This window comes from Phaethon aethereus (genome assembly GCF_964289735.1).
Source record: "Phaethon aethereus genome assembly, chromosome: 4".
Taxonomy (NCBI): Eukaryota; Metazoa; Chordata; class Aves; order Phaethontiformes; family Phaethontidae; genus Phaethon; species Phaethon aethereus.
In genome coordinates, this window is record NC_138578.1 from 79,147,628 (window position 1) to 79,166,356 (window position 18,729).

At 48.4% G+C, this 18,729-nt stretch overlaps 1 protein-coding gene across 1 annotated transcript; it reads left to right on the plus strand.

Moving 5' to 3' along the window:
- Positions 1 to 5,815: 5,815 nt before the first annotated feature.
- Positions 5,816 to 14,454, plus strand: LOC309404667 (histamine H2 receptor-like; the record flags this gene model as incomplete). Its single annotated transcript, XM_081999183.1, has 3 exons — positions 5,816 to 6,628; positions 12,488 to 12,664; positions 13,779 to 14,454. The coding sequence occupies exons 1-3, from the start codon at positions 6,357 to 6,359 to the stop codon at positions 14,452 to 14,454; spliced, it is 1,125 nt and encodes a 374-aa protein (XP_081855309.1). The 5' UTR covers positions 5,816 to 6,356.
- Between the last annotated feature and the right edge of the window lie 4,275 nt (positions 14,455 to 18,729).

Genomic DNA, 18,729 nt, shown 5'->3' on the forward strand with positions numbered 1-18,729 from the left:
GCTTTTAGCACCAGGTAAGCCAATCCGATTGCACACCTCTTTTTTTTTTTTTTTTAAATTTAATTTTTATCCAGTTGTGCAGTTGCCGTGCCCCTGCAGCTGCTGTGTGTTAGGAAGGACTGTTTTGAAGGCAGGGAAAATAAAAAAAACACAAAACCACAAACAAAATAACCCCCACCGTTTCCACGGGGAGCCACCGCGCCCGGCGGGATGGAACGCCTCCGGGCCGGGAGCGGGGCGGAGCGGGCGGAGGAGCGGGCCGGCCCCGCGGCAGGCGGGCTGCAGCCGTGCCCCGGCAGCCCCCTCCCCATCCCCGGGCAGGTCCTGAGAGGCCCCTGCCCGGGCAGGGCTCCCCGCGGGCAGGACTGCACGCCGGGTGGGACCCCCTCCTCCAGCTGGCTACCCGCAGGTAGGTCCTGTACCCCCCGCGCCCCCGAAGGGCACCCCCCACACACACTGCCTCCCTCCCCTCTCCTTCCCCCTCCGAGGCAGACCCCCTCCCCGAGCGGTCTCTCCCAGCTCCGGGCTGGTGCAGGGGTGGTTGTGCCCCCCAGTATCTTTGGGGTTTTGCCCTCCCGGGAGGGCTGGGGTTTTTGCCCCCCGTTGGGGGTTTTGCCCCCCGGTGGGTGGGATTTGGCATCCCAGGGCTGGGTTCTTGTACCCAAGGGGTTGGAGTTTTTTGCAACCCAGGGTTGGGGGTTTTGCTCCCCAAGGACTGGGGTTTGGCACCCCAGCTCCGTCACTGCCCTAACGCCCGCGGGCACCTCCACGTTTGCGGCGCGGGTTTAACTTCACTTTGAGTTTCACCGCTGCGATCGTGCTTCAGCCTCCCCACGCTCCTCGGAGAACGGGTTGCTTTCGTGAAGAGCGTGCACTTCTGCTGGGGAGCAGGTCTCCAAGGGCAAACCGCTGTGCTGCCTCGTAGGTGTGGGTTCGATGTCCTGCGTTGGGGCAGAAACCATCAGCTGTGCCCGGCCAGGCTGGGAGCAGCTCCACTGGGAGCCCTGCGAGCTGGCGTCAGACCCTCGTACCCCGCTGCTGGGGAAAGCACCGGGCACCCGGCTCCTGCTGCGAGCAGGCTGTCTGCCTTCAGTGGTCAGTCCTGAAGATAAGGATCGCGCGTTTGCCTCCGCTGGGTTTCCAGACCTGGGGCTGGTTCGCTGTCGGAGGGGCTGCAGGAGTTGTTCTGCGCTGATTTGGGGGTGGAAAGAAACCGTTCGTGCCCTGAGAAATGCTGCCCTTCAAATGGGAAAGCTGGCTGGAGGAAGAGCGAGAGAAAAGGAAAGTGAGTGCAAAGGCTCTCTTGCTGCGTGGCCTCCTTGAATGCATGTTTTACAGGTGGAAGCATCCCCAGGGATGTTCCTCCTCCTTTGTCACCGCACTCCAGCCTTGCAGAGCGATGCACCGTTCAACAAATTACTGAGCTGCTGCAGTCTTGTCTCTCAGAGGGAAATGTGTCCTGAGGTCCTGGGGCAGGTACAGCTGCATGCTGCCGTAAGCTGCTTCGTACTTGGTTCATCAGAGGAGCAGTGTGGCAGGGGTTTTTTTCCCATATTTCCAGTTTTCATATTTCCTCTAAGATGTTAAAGTGCAGTCAGCCTTGAGATTGCAGAGCTTTTTTTCCTCCTCTGCCATCAAAAGATGCCATTTAGTGATGAAATTAACCTTCTACTCGGGATTTGTCTGCTGAATAAATTAGGTCAAACTTTCACTACATTGAAGGAAAACTTCTGAAATGATGGAGCTGCTTCTACCAGGGAAACTGAAAACAGAATCTAGCCCATCAGTTTTTGAAGGGGAGCAGAACTGTAGTGTCCAAATAAGAACAACGCAACCCCTAAGGCATCTGGGATCCCCAGGAAACCTAGGATGATCCCACATCATGGTACAACTGGGCATTTATCCCATTGATTTAAGAGGGCTCCTGACAGGAAAGGCTGAAAGACTGGTGTTAAAGAAAGAGACTGTGCTATAACAGCAGCATAACCACATGAGCTTATAGGGGAATTTAAAAGCTCCAATATTTATGTTGTGAAAGTACATCCCTGGGAAGGATGGCACATCCCACTTTGCCCCATCCCACTTTGCCCCACAGATTTCCATAGAGATGTTAAGATTGTATCATCCCCTGTTTTCCTGTATTAACAACTCTCCAGATGGTTCAGGAGTAGCACTTCTTAGCAAGAGATACGTTGCTGGCTGCCCAGGCAGAGGTAAAAAAGATGAGAGACATCAAGCTTGGGTGCTTGGCTGTGACACAGATTGCAGATGACCTTCCAGGGCCTCTCTGCCTGGGGATCCTTGAAAAGGAGCCAGGAGCAGCAGGACCCTGTTGCCTGCACCCTGAATTAGAGTTCAGGGTTCAAACATTGATGTTTCAGGCATCCATCATCCCTTCTTTTTGTTGTTGGAGAAATTATGGAGGTCAAATGAGGAGAGTCTCATTTCCAGCCCCTCAGCCTGTCCTTGTGTCAACCAAAAACCAGTATGACCAAGAGAGCATTTCCCTAATGTTTTGTGAGTGTGGGCACATTTGCCTCCTGTATTTGTGCATTGCTGTGTCATACTCCTAGATGTGTCTTGCATTAAGCAACCTGCTGTTAGTTTTTTGTTTGAGAAGACCTTTTACCCCAGGCTGGCGGCTAAGGTGGTACTTGAATAGCAGAGAGCTTGCAGAGGTGAACTCTAATAGCTGTGTCCTACTTAAAGTTTGAGTGTAGCGTGTGTTCGCAGATTAGTACCAGAGCAACGTTGTGTAAGTAATGATCTGCTTTAATTAGAGTTGTACTAACACTGATACATATTTAACAACCGTGTGAGCACAGTCATTGTTTGCAAAAGGAAGATGTGAATTCTAAACCTTCTTGTTCCAGTGATACATCTAAAAACCCAGACAATGAATCCAGTATTCTCATCTATGATTACTCAAAGCCACAGACCAAAAGTTTGGCATTGATTTTTTAAACCTTAAGACCTGATTTTTGAAACCTTTAAACCTTAAAATTTGACATTGATTTTTCAAACCATTGATTTTTCATTGAACCTGATTTTTGCTATTCATGTTTTGGCGAGCCTGTCTTAAGGCTGCACACTCTTCTAGGAGAACGTTCATGTGCTTAAACTGGTTAGGGGTCAGCTCAAGGTGGCAATCAGCGGACTCCTTCTAGACCCACAGATGTCCCGGAGGTGTGAGGACAGCAGCATCTCCCAGCAGGTGTGGGAGGCAGCAGGTGACCAGATGAGCTGGAAGGTGGACATGGACCATGTAATGGAGGTGGCGGGTTCTGTAACCTGGCCGGCTGTGCGGCCATGCGTTGTCACCACGTGGTTTAGCCAGCCAGCCGTCACTGCGCCGTCTGTGCGAACCGCGAAGGGAGGAGAACAATTTTTCTGCCAGGAAGTGTGGTTGCATTGAGATCAAACTGTTCCTCAGGAGCTCATCCAGTCTGATGACATCCTCAGTGGAGTTGTTAGAAAGAATGGCACAGATTGTCCTCTTTCCTGTCAATAATGTGCGAGCTGCAGACAGGATTTTTTATTTTATTTTTATGGGCTGTTAGCAGGATGTGAAATGTTGCCCAAGGAACATTTTCATTAAGACTGATGTACTTAAGACACACTGTAGACCTTTAGCAGTGCCTGCTCAGGGGCCTGCCACAGAACCTGATGTCCAACAAACCTGCTTGTTCTCAACGCTGGAAGAGCAGGACAGCTTCAGGTCTCAGCAAGTCCCAACTCCGATGAGGAGGGGCAGAGGAAGAAATTTCCTTCTTAACGTTTTCTAGACAGTTTTAGCTTTTTCTTGATTTTTATTTTTATTTTTTTTAACTTGAAAGAAAGGAAACCACTAGATCCAGCGAGTAAATAGAAGTCAGGGGAGGGAGATGAGAATTTTGAAGGATGAGTGGGTACATGCAATACATGATTACATCCAAGGAAAAAGTCAGTATCGCTTTTGTAAAAGGCATCCCGCCCTCACGATCCTATGGGAGTGCTTGGAAGAAGTCAGTAAGTTTGTGGATGAGAAACACCTTGTTGGTGTAGTCTGCTTGGATTTCTGAAAGGTTTTCAATGTGGTCCCTCATGGCGGGAGCTTTTAAGGAAACTTAACAGTCCTGACTTAAGAAGGAGGTTCCTTGCATGACTAAATAATTGTCTAAAAGGTGAAATGCAGGGGAGAAGTGGATGGTGAGTTACCGTGTGGAAGAGACATCAGCATTGCTCTTGACAAGGAGAGGGGCTGGGATGTGTGGGGTTCGGTATATTCCTAACAAACTGGAAAAAACGAGCATAATGAAGTGGTGATATTTGCAGGTGAAACAAAGTTTAATCAGGGCATGAAGGACAAGGCCTCACTTAAAGAATTGAAGAAAAGATTTTATGAGGCTCAGTGAGCATTCGAGTGGAAGAATAAATTCAACTCTGAAGTGATGGACTTTGGCAAAGATGGAGAGAACCTAATTTCCTCATTTCATCCTATTTTCCTATCTAAAGCAGCGGGCTCTGAGCTGACCGTTACTGCTCAGGAACGAGATCTTTGGATGGCGATAGGCAGTTCTGTGGAAAGGTCAGCTCGGTGCGAAGTGCCAGTCAAAAGCAGCAAACCACGCTAAGGATTGTTATGAAAGGGAAGCAGGACAAAAGAGAGAACATTATTATGGCCTTATATAATGTATGTACCTCTTGGAGACTGCAGTCTTGGTCCATCTCAGAGGCTCAGAAGAGCAGGAGGGATGGCCAGGGGACAGCAATTGCTTCTGTAAGAGGCATGAGCAAGTTGGCGAAGGCTCCTCAGCCTGACCAAGAGATGACGAGGGGGCTGGGGGGTGTGACAGAGATTAAAGACCCCACCAGTGACACTGAGAGAGTCGATGGGCATTGCTCACGTGATGCCTTTTGCAATACAAGGACCAGAGGACATCAAGAGAAACTAGCTGGTGGTAGGCTCAAAACAAAAAAAAGAGCTGTTTCTTTGCACAGTACGTAGCTGAGCTGTGGAAGTTGTTGCTCTAGGAGGTCATGGATGCTAAAAGTTTGCATGAGCCAAAAGGGAAGCAGGACAACATGACTTAGAAGTCCTTGAAACCATCTTTAGAGGTAATTTTGGGTTGTAGGCTGCTGGAAGGAAAAATAGATATTGGGGAAATTTTGCTACATGCTGCCTTGTTCTTATAATCCTCCTAAGGCAAAGCTTGGCCACTGTGAGGTAAGGCACATCAGACTACATGGACATTTAACCTGACCCATCCTCATGCTGTGCTTAGTAGTGATGCCCTGGGGATGTGGGATTGACCTGAGGGTACTGTGGAAGCAGAACCCAGTCACAAGGGAAGTGGTGGTATTCAAATATAACTATTCGATGTCTGGAAATATTTCTATAATTTTCTTTTCCCCCACAAGTTTTGTTGTTGTGTTCCCATTAGCCACCAAGTGAATTTTGAACTGCTGGAATTTTTGCAGCACATCATTCCCACCTTCCCAGGTACCTGTGACACCACTTGGTCAGTGTCTAGGAATGCAGCTGCCGACACAAGCACGTGTATTTCCTTGACTTGTAAGTCCCCCATTATGGAGCTGGGAGCGTCTTCTCGCAGCTGGGCGCAGAAGGGGACGTGAGTCTGAGGTCACTGCTGCACCTGAGATGCCTCAATTACTTGCTTACTTGCGTTAAGCCCCTGTGCAGTTGCTGGAAGCTCTGCATGGCCATTCAGACTGCAGGATGGAGCTGCACACCATGGTAGTAAAAAGCTCTTGACTTCAGAGCCTAAAAACGTACCGGGACAACCCAGGGCAGAGCATGTACTGAAGAGCGGGCTTATGAAAGCAGCCAGGCTGGGCAAGAAGCCTCACCCGGGCTGCGGGTGGCAAAGATGATGAGAATGTAGAATCTGAGAATGGCTTGGGTTGGAAGGGACTTGAAAGATCATCATCTAGTTCCAGCCCCCATATTTGGGGCATGCTCTTCCATGGGATCTAGCAGAGCTACTTTAATTTTGGATTTCGGTTGCTTGCGTGTCCTCTCCCTGCTCCCAGTGCTTTTCTTTTTTTTTTTTTTTTATCACACTTCACCTGACGATGCATTTTCGTTCACAGGAGGGCTTTTAATTGCCATGGAGGACTTCAGCCAATGCTGCATATTTATCCTCACCCTCAGGATTTCAGACACTTCTAACAGACTGATAACCACGGGACAGTGATGGCAGAGGCACAGCAGGGTGTGTGGATTTCTCTTGAAGTAAATGAAGCATAAGCATTATTTCTGTACTTCTTTTGACAGACCTGCAAGTCATGTGCATTAAAGTCTGTGGTTTTTTTTTTTTCCTCTTTCCTCTCTGTCAGATTTTAACAGTAGGAACATGCTGATGGACAAAAATGAATCTTGGTTCTCTAATTTCTCCTCTGCTGCCTCCTCCTTTGTGAAAGGAGGTGGCAACTTGGCAGGGATCGGCCTCCAGGAGGTGGCCATTGGACTGATACTAACACTCATCGACTTGATCACGCTCCTGGGAAATACAGTAGTCTTCATCTGCCCGGTGGTAGAAAAGAGGCTGCGCACCGTCACCTATATGTTTATCATGTCTTTGGCCACGGCAGACTTCCTTGTAGCTTGTCTGGTCATGCCCTTTAGGTAAGAAGTGCTTGTAAGGTAAGATCAGATGGTGGCGTGCGTGCGTGACGTCATTTCTCCAGCTCAGCAGCCACGCTCTGAGCAGCGCTTAGGGCTGGGCCTCCGAAGAGCTTACCGGGGGGTCGGCAATTATATGTGCTTCTGTGCCTCAGTTTCCCTGCCCTTTATAATTGGTCCCCTTATAACGAACAGAGAGACCTCCCGAGGGTGGTTTTTTCCTGTTGGCTACATAGGGACCCTGGCTGCTGGTCTGAGCTAGATACCCAGCTTTTCTGGTGGCTCCAGCGCAAGGAGTTCTCTCTTCCAGGACTAGCTCTGGGTGGCACACGGGGCCAGCACGGTTGCTTGACGATTTTGCACGCTCTGGGTGTTTGGGGAATGTGAGGTGAGGACTGCCACTGGTGTGTCAGCTTTAAGTGCCATGACTGCGTTCATCCTGCTTGCGTTTCAAACATGGAACAAACCGTGGAGTGTTTTTCCCCCTCTTTTTTCTGACTCAGGAGTGACTATTGAAATCAGTGGAGTTAAATTCTGTGCTTTCCATTTTACTCTTCTTTAACCTTATCTTTTATTTTCTGGTAGTGGGAGGGAGAAGCAAAAATGTTCCTTACTAGTGTAAGAAAATGGATGTTTTCATATTACTGAACTTGAAGGGCTATTGCAGAGATTTTATTCTTTATATTCTTGGTGAAACACAGAATTTTGATTGTTCCTTCTGCTTCAGACAATGTACTGGTGGAGTTTGTGGGGAAGGCTGGCAACCTTGAAAAATAAATCTTTTGCCTGCATAAACAGACTGGAAGAACTGGAGTCTGCAGTGGGACATCAAACGGGATTTGCGGCACTTGGGGGAATTGTTTTGCCCCTATTACCTGCCTGCATCGCTCATCGATAACTGGCAGTGTTGGCATGGGGACACAGGCCATCTCCCCCCTCTCTGTGTAAATGTAAGGATTTTATTTTAGTACAAGTAGGGTCATTTAGGCTCCCTCTATATTTAATGGAGGAAGAGGCACTTCAGAGGGCAGTTCTCCCCGCTTGAGGTTTATATGTACAGGAGCTTCACTACCTGGCTAAAACATAGTGAAACAAATCCAGAAACCAGTTTACTTGTAGGTTCCGGTTGTCTTGTGCTGTAAAATGGCTATAGGTTTGTGCAAAGCGGGGGGCTGCCACCCCATTTAGTGTCCTTGGAGCAATATGAAGCAGCTGAAGTCTCTTCACATTCCGTGCTTCGGTTCTCACAGGGCTGCCTATGCTTCTGAATCTGGCTCCAAAAGATATTTTCCCAAGAAGCAATTACAAGCTGAGTGATAAGTTTATAGTGTCAGGTGACAAAAAAAAAAGCAGTCGATGCCCTTGGATTGCAGCTTAGTTGACAACGATCTAACCTCTCCTACCCTCTTAAAGTCGGTGGGAATGAGGGTAGTGACTTAACCAGGAGATGTGTATTGCTGGTAGTGGGGGTTTGTGCTATGTTGGAGAAAGATGGGATCGTGGAAGTGGCTCTTGGCCAGCCAGGGGTGGGACGTGTCCCCAGGTTGGCTGATCTTCTTCCCTGAGGATGGCCAGCAGCTCCGAGCGGGCGTGTGGGTGAGGACCTGGCTGACGCAGCTGCAGCAGTCTGGCTATCCACTTCCTTCCCCCTTTCCAGCTACCAGCCTAAACTGGGCTGGAGCTGGGCCACCACTGGCAACGGTGGAGTCTGCAGGGCCTGAGCTGGGCTTGCCTGCAAGACGGCCTGGTTCGCCCTGCCCGGAGAGGATGCAGAGATGATCCGTGTGCTCCTGTCAACAGTGGCACACGCTATTCTTTAACGAGGAGAAGCTCTGATGTTTCCCACTGCATGAGTGAGGTCACTGCAATAAAATGTGGCTCTTTCAGCCTCCTAGAAAGAGAAAAACTGTTTCAGACACCAAAGATTAGCTAAAGCAACAACCTTTCTGCTACCTGGCATTTCCCTGGGCTATTTTTCTTCTCCTTTCCATGTTCTTGTTAAGCCCAGAAATGAGGGGTTTTCATCCCAGTCCAGCCCAGGTGTCTCAAGGGCTCCTCCCTGGGACTGCACAGCATCACCTGCTCTTCCACCCACTCCAACCATCCCTCCAGGAGATCACCTTCTCCATTACCCCCACCTTACTCTGGAACACCAGCACCCCCTTTGCTCAAAGACGACAAAAGCTGAACAACTCCTGCTTGGGAGTCAGTTCCAGTTGATAATTGCTATCACTGCTTCCTCTCTGAATTTGCCTGTTGTCCACCTGATGACTCTTCTGGTGTCTCCGTGTTCAGCTCATGCTGGGGAATATCTGTCATTGATTTCTTCTTTTTCTTCTAAATGGAGTTTGGGCATTTCCAGTTACCCGGAATCCTCGTTACTTCTGCCTCCCACCTACTGAGATGGTATTTGTGATCTCGGTGTTGGGATGGAGTGGTAGCAAAGAGCAAAGGCAGGTAAGTGTCTCGGTAGCTGTAATTTTCCCCTGTAAGACTGATAGTATCTCTCACAACTGGAGTAAGACCTCTTCCTTGGCAAGGAGAAAGAGGGAATTTGGCACTAGGTTTTGCTCAGTTAGGAATACAAAGGTCCGTTCCTACTTCTAGGCTCCAGGAAAGCATGGAAAGAATGAGAAGCAGCAGCTGAAAAATGTTTCATTGGGAAATCTGTCTGTGGTTTCTCACGCCCAGCAAGAAAGGAGAAGGGCAGAACAGCAATGAGGAGGGGACCACAGCTGTGAAGTATATGAGAGGAGGGGAAAGATCATAGGATCATAGAATAGTTTGGGTTGGAAGGATCCTTCAGAGGCCATCTAGTCCAACCCCCCTGCAGTGAGCAGGGGCATCTTCAACTAGAGCAGGTTGCTCAGAGCCCCGTCCAGCCTGACCTGGGATGTTTCCAGGGATGGGGCATCTGCCACCTCTCTGGGCAACCTGGGCCAGGGTTTCAACACCCTCAGTGTGAAAAATTTCTTCCTTACATCTAGTCTGAATCTGCCCTCTTTCAGTTTAAAACCATTATCCCTTGTCCTATTCAAAGGATGGTGGAGGGCATTACAAGGGGGAAGGATTTCCATGAAAACAAATGGCTTTGCTCTGCAGCCAGAGAGAAAATAGGAGAGTGATGTCTTATTTAACAAAAAAACCCAAACCCAACCCAAAAAATAAATTACAAAGAGGAGGAAAGAGCAGAGCACGATTGATGCTTTGTGCCCCTCCTCAATGCCCTGGTGTCACCTAGTGTGAAGTCTTGCCGGCTGTTTGGTGAGCCATGTGGTGAGAAAGGGACCCTGCCAGCTCCACCAGGCATTGTTCGTCCCTGATGATGGGGTGGCTGTTGGTCCACGTCTTTCCCACTGCCTGAGCTTCGTATCTATATTGCTCTTTTGACTTGCAGTTTGCTCCTCGGTGGGCATGTTGGCACACAAAGAGAAGGAAATGACCTCAGGAGCCAATTTGGCTAAAGAAAAAGAGATTTTGTGATAGAAAGGAAAAATAAGGTTGTCACCTGGTGCCTTAATTTCATAAGAGTAAGACTTCTATTTTGTTCCTGGTTTGGCTTGTTTGCAGGAGCGGTTCAGCTGTGCTTAGCTTGTCGTCTGGGTACTCCAGCCAGCCCAGTCATTGCCAGGCTGAATATTTCCAGATACTCTTTTCTTTTGCGAGCGCAAGTGAAACACAGTCACTTCTGCTCATGCTGTGTGTTCCATTGGGCTTTTATTATTCCTTTTTTAAGCAGCATCTTTTCCAAGCTGCAGAGACCTTTTACATGGAGGAATAGGGAACAGGTATCCACTACCCTGTGCTGTGAGAACACCTGCTAGGTCAGGTACATCCCACCGGCTGCGTGCTGGTGAGAGGTAGGTACCTGCTCAGCTGGGAACCGTGTGCAGGGACGTTCATGGCAGCAACATGGTCTACTTCTGGAAGGCCACGGTGCTCACACCACAGGCTTTGCAGCACTGTGAGTCAGCCATGTGCACTCGCAGCCCAGAAGCCAACCGTGCCCTGGGCTGCCCCCAAAGCCGCGTGGCCAGCAGGGCCAGGGAGGGGGTTCTGCCCCTCTGCCCCGCTCTGGGGAGACCCCCCTGCAGTGCTGCATCCAGCTCTGGAGCCCTCGGCACAGGACAGACATGGACCTGTTGGAGCGGGGCCAGAGGAGGCCCCAGCAACGCTCCGAGGGCTGGAACAGCTCTGCTGGGAGGACAGGCTGGGAGAGCTGGGGGGGCTCAGCCTGGAGCAGAGAAGGCTCCGGGGAGACCTTATTGCAGCTGCCAGGGCTTAAAGGGGGCTTATAGGAAAGATGGGGACAGGGTCTTTAGCAGGGCCTGTTGTGACAGGACAAGGGGTGATGGTTTTAAACTAAAAGAGGGTGGATTTAGACTGGACATAAGGAAGAAATTTTTCACAGTGAGGGTGGTGAAACCCTGGCCCAGGTTGCCCAGAGAGGTGGTAGATGCCCCATCCCTGGAAACATCCCAGGTCAGGCTGGACGGGGCTCTGAGCAACCTGCTCTAGTTGAAGATGTCCCTGCTCACTGCAAGGGGGTTAGACTAGATGGCCTTTGAAGGTCCCTTCCAACTCAAACTGTTCTATGATTCTATGGTCTCTGGGTAGTCGCAGGGCTTCTGAGGAGTGACACCAAGGCACACAAGTCCATTACTGGACCTGTGCTCCAACTTTTATGCCTCATTTTGCCATCTGAAAAAGAGCCATAAAACCTTCCATGTGTGCACAGTGGGACCCTCCATGCTTCCCTTGTGGACGCCTCCATGTTCTGGGGCAGTTTCTGCTGTAGCTTAATGTTGGCTTGAATTTTTGTTTAGCATCCTGCATAACAAAATGCTGCAATCCTTCACCCAGCACTGTACCCACTTACATTCGTTGTGCTCTAAAAGAGCCTTTACAAGTAATTTTGATGAATTGTTGCCAATTAGATGCAGAGCAGGCGTCGGTTCCTAACTCCTCTGACATCAAGTTGACTCTTTCTGCCCTTGCTGGATGGCGGAGCCCACCTGAGTGCCCTGCAGCATGGCAGCCCTACTTTCACTGGATTTGACCAGCAAGCCGTGAAGTTACAGGATAATTAAAGCTTTGCAGGACTAGGTAGTTACTCATCCTTTCACATCAAATTCACACACAATGGTTATTTCAGCAGCACCGCAGGAGTTGCAGAAAGCTGGTGAAAGAAAGGGGAAGCAAATGGCGTCTAATTGAATGCTGTAGAAACGTGCATCATCCTTCCTACAGCTGCCATATGTTCCTTCCTCTGCTGCTCACTTCTTGCAGGCTCCTCTTGACTTTGTTAGGAACAATTTTGGCATAATGTCTGCTTTTTGCTGGTGTGTTTACCTTGCTGAGGCATTTGCAAGCTCCATGATGTACAAGCTGCATAGACTTCCTTCTAGGATTTTTTTTTTTTAACCAAGAGCTGAAATCCTCTAGTTTTGAAGCATGAGACCAGATGAAAAGTGTGTTCCTGAGAGGAGGGAGCATCTTCCATGCCCCAGGGATGGGGGAGAAATCATAAAAGCCTGGGCTGCATGGAGCACTGGAAAAAAGCTGTGATAAACAAAGCTGTGCAGATGTAAATTTGGAGAGCTTTGGGGGGGCAAAGTACCTCTCTCAAGGCACCCGCTTATAACAGAGTGCAGGCAAGAAGCACGGTCTTCTTCAGCCATACCCCACCTGTGGGTTATTGCCTTGGATTGCACACTGAGGATGAATCCCTGCTGGCTAACTGAGCTGCACGCCCATCTTTAGCACCTGTGTGTTAAAATACGGCGTTACCTCAGTGGAGTCTTGAAGAAAGGCATGAAATCAGTCCTTCTACCTCTGATTTCTACCTGTTTCCTCTCGCAGTATCATTTACGAGGTGACAGGGATGTGGTTGTTTGGGAAGCTGTTCTGCAAAGTCTGGATCTCCTTTGACGTCATGTTCTGCACCGCATCCATTGTCACGTTGTGCTTCATTAGCCTGGACAGGTACTGCTCTGTGGTAACCCCGTACCACTATTCAAGAAGGATGTCCCGTGGCAGGTGAGTGGAATTGCTCCTCACTTTGGGTTCCTCCAAATTTTCACTTGGCCATGGACTATATTGAGTCAGGACCAAATGAGCTGTTGGCGGCTGGTGCCCAAAAGCAGAGCGATGTGGCAAAAGGGTCTTCGCACCATTTACAACTTCCCAGAAAATTTTTAGTGTGGTGCACGAGAAAAGGAAAATGCAGCTGAGCTGGCTTGATGATGCTCCTGGGAAATCACTTTTTGAGCTAAGGGTGGGTTGCAAAATGGGGTAGAAATGAGTGACGTGGGCTGACTTGTACCTACAACTTCTGCCCTTTGCAGGCATTTCACAGGAATTTCCCTGAGGACTAGGGAAAATGACCCCCAGGAGAATGCATGTAGAAGTAGTCCTCCCCCTCTTAAACTCACGATGTTTTCTGAAGTGAAATTCATGGGGGAAATGCAGAGAAAACAGGACGAGTTTCTTAGCTCCTGTCAAGGTTTCCTGTGAAACGTTGAAATGAGGACTGCAGGGTGGGGAAAGTTGCCTGAGGGTGGGCAGAGGATGCTGTAGCTGCGGGGTGCTTTACCAGGTGGGTTCAGGCTCTTTTGGGGATGTTTTTCCCACTGCAAGGCTTGTTGCGTACGATTTGTGGAGCGCGGGCCGTTGCCAAAGCGAGGAAGGGGCTGCGCAGCGTGCCGTGTCGCAGAGCAAGCGCTGCAGCGGTACTGGGGATCCAGCGTCCATCAGCTCCACCTCTGTTGCTCCTCAGAGGATAACGGCCAGATATTACAGTCAAAACCAACAGAAAAATCTACATGTTGTTGTTTTAGATATTAAGAAAAATCCTCTGTAAAACCTTTCCTCCTCTTTTTTCAGCCAGCTCTGAGCATCCCTTACTCTGACCCCGATTCTGTAAACCACAGACCCAATTACCCAGTCATTAGAGAGATTCACGTATGGACTTACTGTACCCCAGCTTTTTCCCTGCTTGGCCACTGGGGATACCACTTTCCCAGCAAGCCCAGTGGGACTGCTGAGAAGTGGTATCCCACACGGGTCACCATGGGGATTGAATTGTACTGGATGTTCTCCACTCAAAATAACGCAGACCCTCTTTCCCCTTCCCACCTCTTCCTTTTTGCAGATGCATCGTGATGACCTGCATGGTCTGGGTGTACTCCTCCCTCATTTCCTTCCTTCCCGTCATGCAAGGCTGGAACGAGATCCCTGGGGTGGACTTCGATGCAGGCAGAGAATGCATCTTTGTCACCAACTGGATTTTTGCCATCGTGGCTTCTGCTCTGGCATTTTTTGTCCCCTTCATGGTCATGTGCAGCATGTATTTCTTCATCTACCGAGCTTCACGGCTCAAGGCCACTCGTATCATGTCTCAGGCCCTGGAGATTCACTACCACCCCAACAGCAAGCGGCCGAACCACCTGCAGCTGGAGAACAAGGCCACGCGAACCATTAGCATTATCATTTCAGTCTTCGTGCTGTGCTGGCTGCCGTACTTTGTCCTGAACGTTTGGCTCGCTGCCAGAGGCACCGACTCCACCAGCACGGTCTTGGTTGACACCTTCAAGATCATCACTTGGTTAGGGTATTGCAACTCCACCATCAACCCAATGCTCTATGCTTTTCTGAACCGGGACTTCCAACGGGCCCTGAAGAAGCTGCTCATTTGCAGGCACAGGTCTCAGGTGGACATTGGAGAAGACATGGTTTCCATAGCCACATTTTCCAAGACTGCTCCAGACCTAGAATATAGCATTACATTGCCAGTGCCCAACGGTGCCCTGAAGGGCAAACCCAAGTAATCAGGATGCAAAATCAGTTACTGGAGGTGGTGGTACAGAAAGTGCAGGACACATCCTAATGGAAAAATAACGGGTAGGAAAACAGGGAAAGGAGGAGCTGGAATATTTCAGCTGGGGGCATACAGCAAAGATGCATTTCTTCATCTTGCACAGTTTTACAAACGAGGAACCTTGATATTTTAGGGGCAATTTGTTATAACTAATGGAGCTAATTCCTTCCTGGGTAATTATTTTTTTAATGAGCATTTCCTAAAACAAATTCAATCTTCATGCTGGGGAAAAAAGTCAGTATGATAACATGAACTTGTCTTTGTGTACATCCTGGTAATCTATAACATAAGGTGGGACAGTATTTCTTTCTTATCAAGCCACTGTAGCTCTCATCTTGCAGCTTACATGACAAATCTGACTAGTTTTAATAATTCCACGTGTGTCAATCTGCGTATGGTAGTTGGCAAGAGGGATGTGATCAAAGAGCAGAGGTTGCTTCTTTACAAAGGCAGCAGATGGTCCAGCAGCTTGTGCTCTCCACAGTCTGGGCTGTTGCTCAGAGTTCAACTCACTCACTCCTGAAATACCGAGAGATTCAGAGCTTTCCAGTTTCAGACTTGTGTTTAACACTATAGGATGGGTTCAGCAGCAGAGAGGAACAGGCAGGAGAAATACATGCATGGATGTTGTGGCTGCTCTTAAATCTAAGATCATTGCTCCAGTGGCCTTCTCTGAATTATCTGTGAGCTTCCTTATTAATTCTGGAAGGGAATAACCTATGTGGCAGACCCCAGGAGGTGAGCGAGACTTGCTGAAACATTTCTCTGTAACACCAAGAGCACCAAGTGCCCAGGGAGTTCAAAGGGGCTCCAGGTGACCAACACCAGCCAAACAGTGGATGTAAAGGAGCTGTTTCTTGTGTATTTTGCACTTGTGATGTCTATGCCTCGATGCTATGAGTCTAGCTATAGAGTATTGCTGGACCACAGAGTCATAAAAAAAGATGATAAATAGGAATGATTATTTTTGCCACTCCCAAGTGGTAAGTCTGGACTTCAAACAGCATCAAACAGCACCAGCTCCCCACAGGAGGGCCATGGAGTACCTCACTGAAGGACTACCCTGAAAAGGCAGGACTGCTCCTAAATGTCTCTGCAGCATCGCAACAGTGAGTAAAAGCAGGAGCTGAGCCCCCGGGACCACAGCCTTTCTCTAGCAGGGTCACGTGAGGACTGGTGACCGCTCAGACATCAGCCATCGCTTCCCTCGGCACGGTTCTGGTGGGGTCTCACGCTGGTTTACATGGGAGAGGCACTGCACTCAAAGCCTGCTCTTCTGGGGACATGAAACACTTCAAGGATGGTTTCTACAGCGGCTTTTTCTGAGTGCTCAGTCACCCACCTGGGAGAGGCAAGGTTCTGCAGCCTGAGCAGCAGAGCAAACACAGCAGAAAAATACCCAGGCTAAAGTATAATGCTAAAACTACTGGAGTGAGGCACTCAGAGGGGTGAAGAATGTCACTTTATTGAATAAAGAAAAAGTAGGGGTTGGTGAACGTCCTGAGTCATAGCAGAGGTGTAACAAAAAGCAAGTAGCTACTGCCTGGAGCAGCTCAGCTACTGAAGACACTGGTACAAGGGTCAGACGTTCTCTCTCGGGAGCCTGGTAGAAGAAACAACCCTGACCTGGGGTTGCAACACTAGTACTCCTGTCAAATGACTCTTCATGATGTGGGTTGGGTCTCCCAGCTCCTACGACTCCAGAAATAACACAGAAGCAGTGAGGGGAATAACCCCACAACACTGCCCTCATTCTGGGGGAAGCAGCTAGGTCCAGTGGGCACAAAAGTGGACGGGGCAGGATTCTTGCTTCTGCCACCCAGTTCATTTTGATAGGACAAGGAACTGTGTTTCAGCCCCATGAACTACGGTGGGGAGGGAGCCGAGGGATAGGCAACATTCTCTGAAAAAACAGGCTAGGAGCACAGTGCTGCACATGCCTTCGAGCCCCAGACCAGCGCTCCCTTTTGCCAGGCTGTAGGCTGGCAGCTGTGTTAGCCTCTGTGTTCAGGTGTCCCTCTGCAAAAATAGTTGGCAGGAAGGTACATACTGATTTCCATGCCCATAGGAAGACCTGAGACAGTCTGATAGCTGGTCGGTAAACTGAAAAAAAGGCAAATAAACTTGTCAGTGAGCCATCAAATGTTCCTGCCACCAAGGCTGTCATGTAGACTCACAGACAGGGTGGAAAGCTGCTGCTGTCGCCTGTGCAGAGCCTGCATTCATTGTTTTCGCTTCCAGGATGTGAACATAAAGCAAATGCACATTAGACCAAAGGCCTTTGGTCTTTCAGTCATGGTTGACCATGGTTCACTAACCATGGTCAGAGTTGACCGAAGAACATCATCTGGCAGCAGGACAGGGATGGAACAGGGAAGTGTAGTATGATTAAAGCCTGACTAAAAGAAGAAAAACAACATGGGAGGTGCATCCCTTTGGGTAGCCTGGTCTAAAGAGCTGGTATAAGTCCTGGAGCTGATGGGGGTGTTGAGGCCCAAGTGGGTATTTCATAGTGCAGCATCCTCTTCCCCCACTGGTGGGGTAGAGCAAGTAGGGCTGCCAGAGGCAGGGAAATGAGCACTTGCAGGCAGGACCTGAGTTCAGAGGAAAACCTCTCTGGTTAGGGGAAAGACTTCCTTAGTCAAACCCTGGAGCAAAAGCAGCAAAGACAGAAACAGCACAATCCAGCACCCAGTGCTAAAAGAAGCAAAGACTCACTGACACAGGCAGTTAAGAGCTGAACGTGGCCGGGTGCTTTTGCAGCTGGGCACGCACCGCACAGGGTAGGATTTGCATAAGTCTTTGAGGGTAAGTGTAACATCCCAGAATACATAGTGTGACATATATGCCATCTTTGGTACTGGAATGCTGCAGAGCCCTTGGAATAGGCAGCTACTTACATCCAGCAAGTTAAAAATACCTTGTTCATTTCCTGTGCTCCATCTGTAATCATGGAACTGACAGGGAAGCTAGAGGAGGCTTCAGACGTGGCCACTTAACTGTGCCTTTATAGCTGATGCTAACAGGGAAATCCGAGGGAAGAAGACACACTTAACTGTCTCCTCTTTTACCCAAGTTAAACTCGATAAGAGTTCTGTTTCTGACCAAATATTCACTGCAGCATTCTGGCTTCAGCTGGACAAGCCAGTATCTAGGAGAGTTATCCAAGAGCACAAGGAAGACAATTTTTGTAATCCAATTCTGCCTTATCATAAGGCTGCAGTGTCAGCAGGTTTAACTGCTAGTCATAGTGCTGCACCACAGTACAGTGATCCCCAGAAGGATCTGAATCCAACATATTTTTAAGAAATTGGTTTCAGAGACTAAGATCTTAACAGATTTAAGCCTGTAAAACAGGAAAATACATTTATAGAAAAACAGGTCTAATAACGTAAGAATTATCCCTTCTTCCCTCTCCGTTAACAGTTAGAGATTGCCTCCATAATCTGCTCTGTTTAGAGAGTTCAATTCCCTTCTTTCTTCAGACAGGAACTCCCTTCCAAGCAGCATATTCATCTTTGCATCATCTTGTGCACTGTGGAAAGCAAAGCAGGTTACAGAAATGCACTGCCCGTCCTCCTGTTCCAACTGCACAAGGCTGCACTTGTGCAGGCTTTGAACAGAAACAACTACTATTTTTTTTTTATAAATAAAAAGTTTATTAAATCATTTAGACTTGAAAGAAGTCACAATAATTAATGCACTCAATTACAGCAAGTGCATTCTGTACACCACCAACCCAAATGGATTGATTCTGTATTTTATAAATAAAAATAACGTATTTACAATGAGAAATAAAAGCATGGCATTAGGCAGTTAAATTAGCAGATTACACAAATGCCTACCAGTTGATTTTTTAAAAAGTACAAATCTACAAGATTACATACGACACGTATGACTTCATTAGGTTTAAATTTTCAGAATCACAACATTTTCGTATATAATTTTTACTATGGCTCTTCCAACCACTGCCTATAAAACCCCCTTTTTAATGGCAAAAAGCTCTTTTTCCTTCTCTACGGGTTTATCTGTATAAAATGCATTCCCTAAGATCTACTATAGTGCAGAAGTATGAAATGATTTCCTCTAATGACTGGCTATGGAGAGTGACAGTATGTACAACTGTGGTACTTTTTTGCTTTAAAAATAGTGCAGATTCCCAGTTAACCCACCAGGGACAAAAATGGAGTCATAGTTCATTTCAAAATCATCTTCATTTCACCAA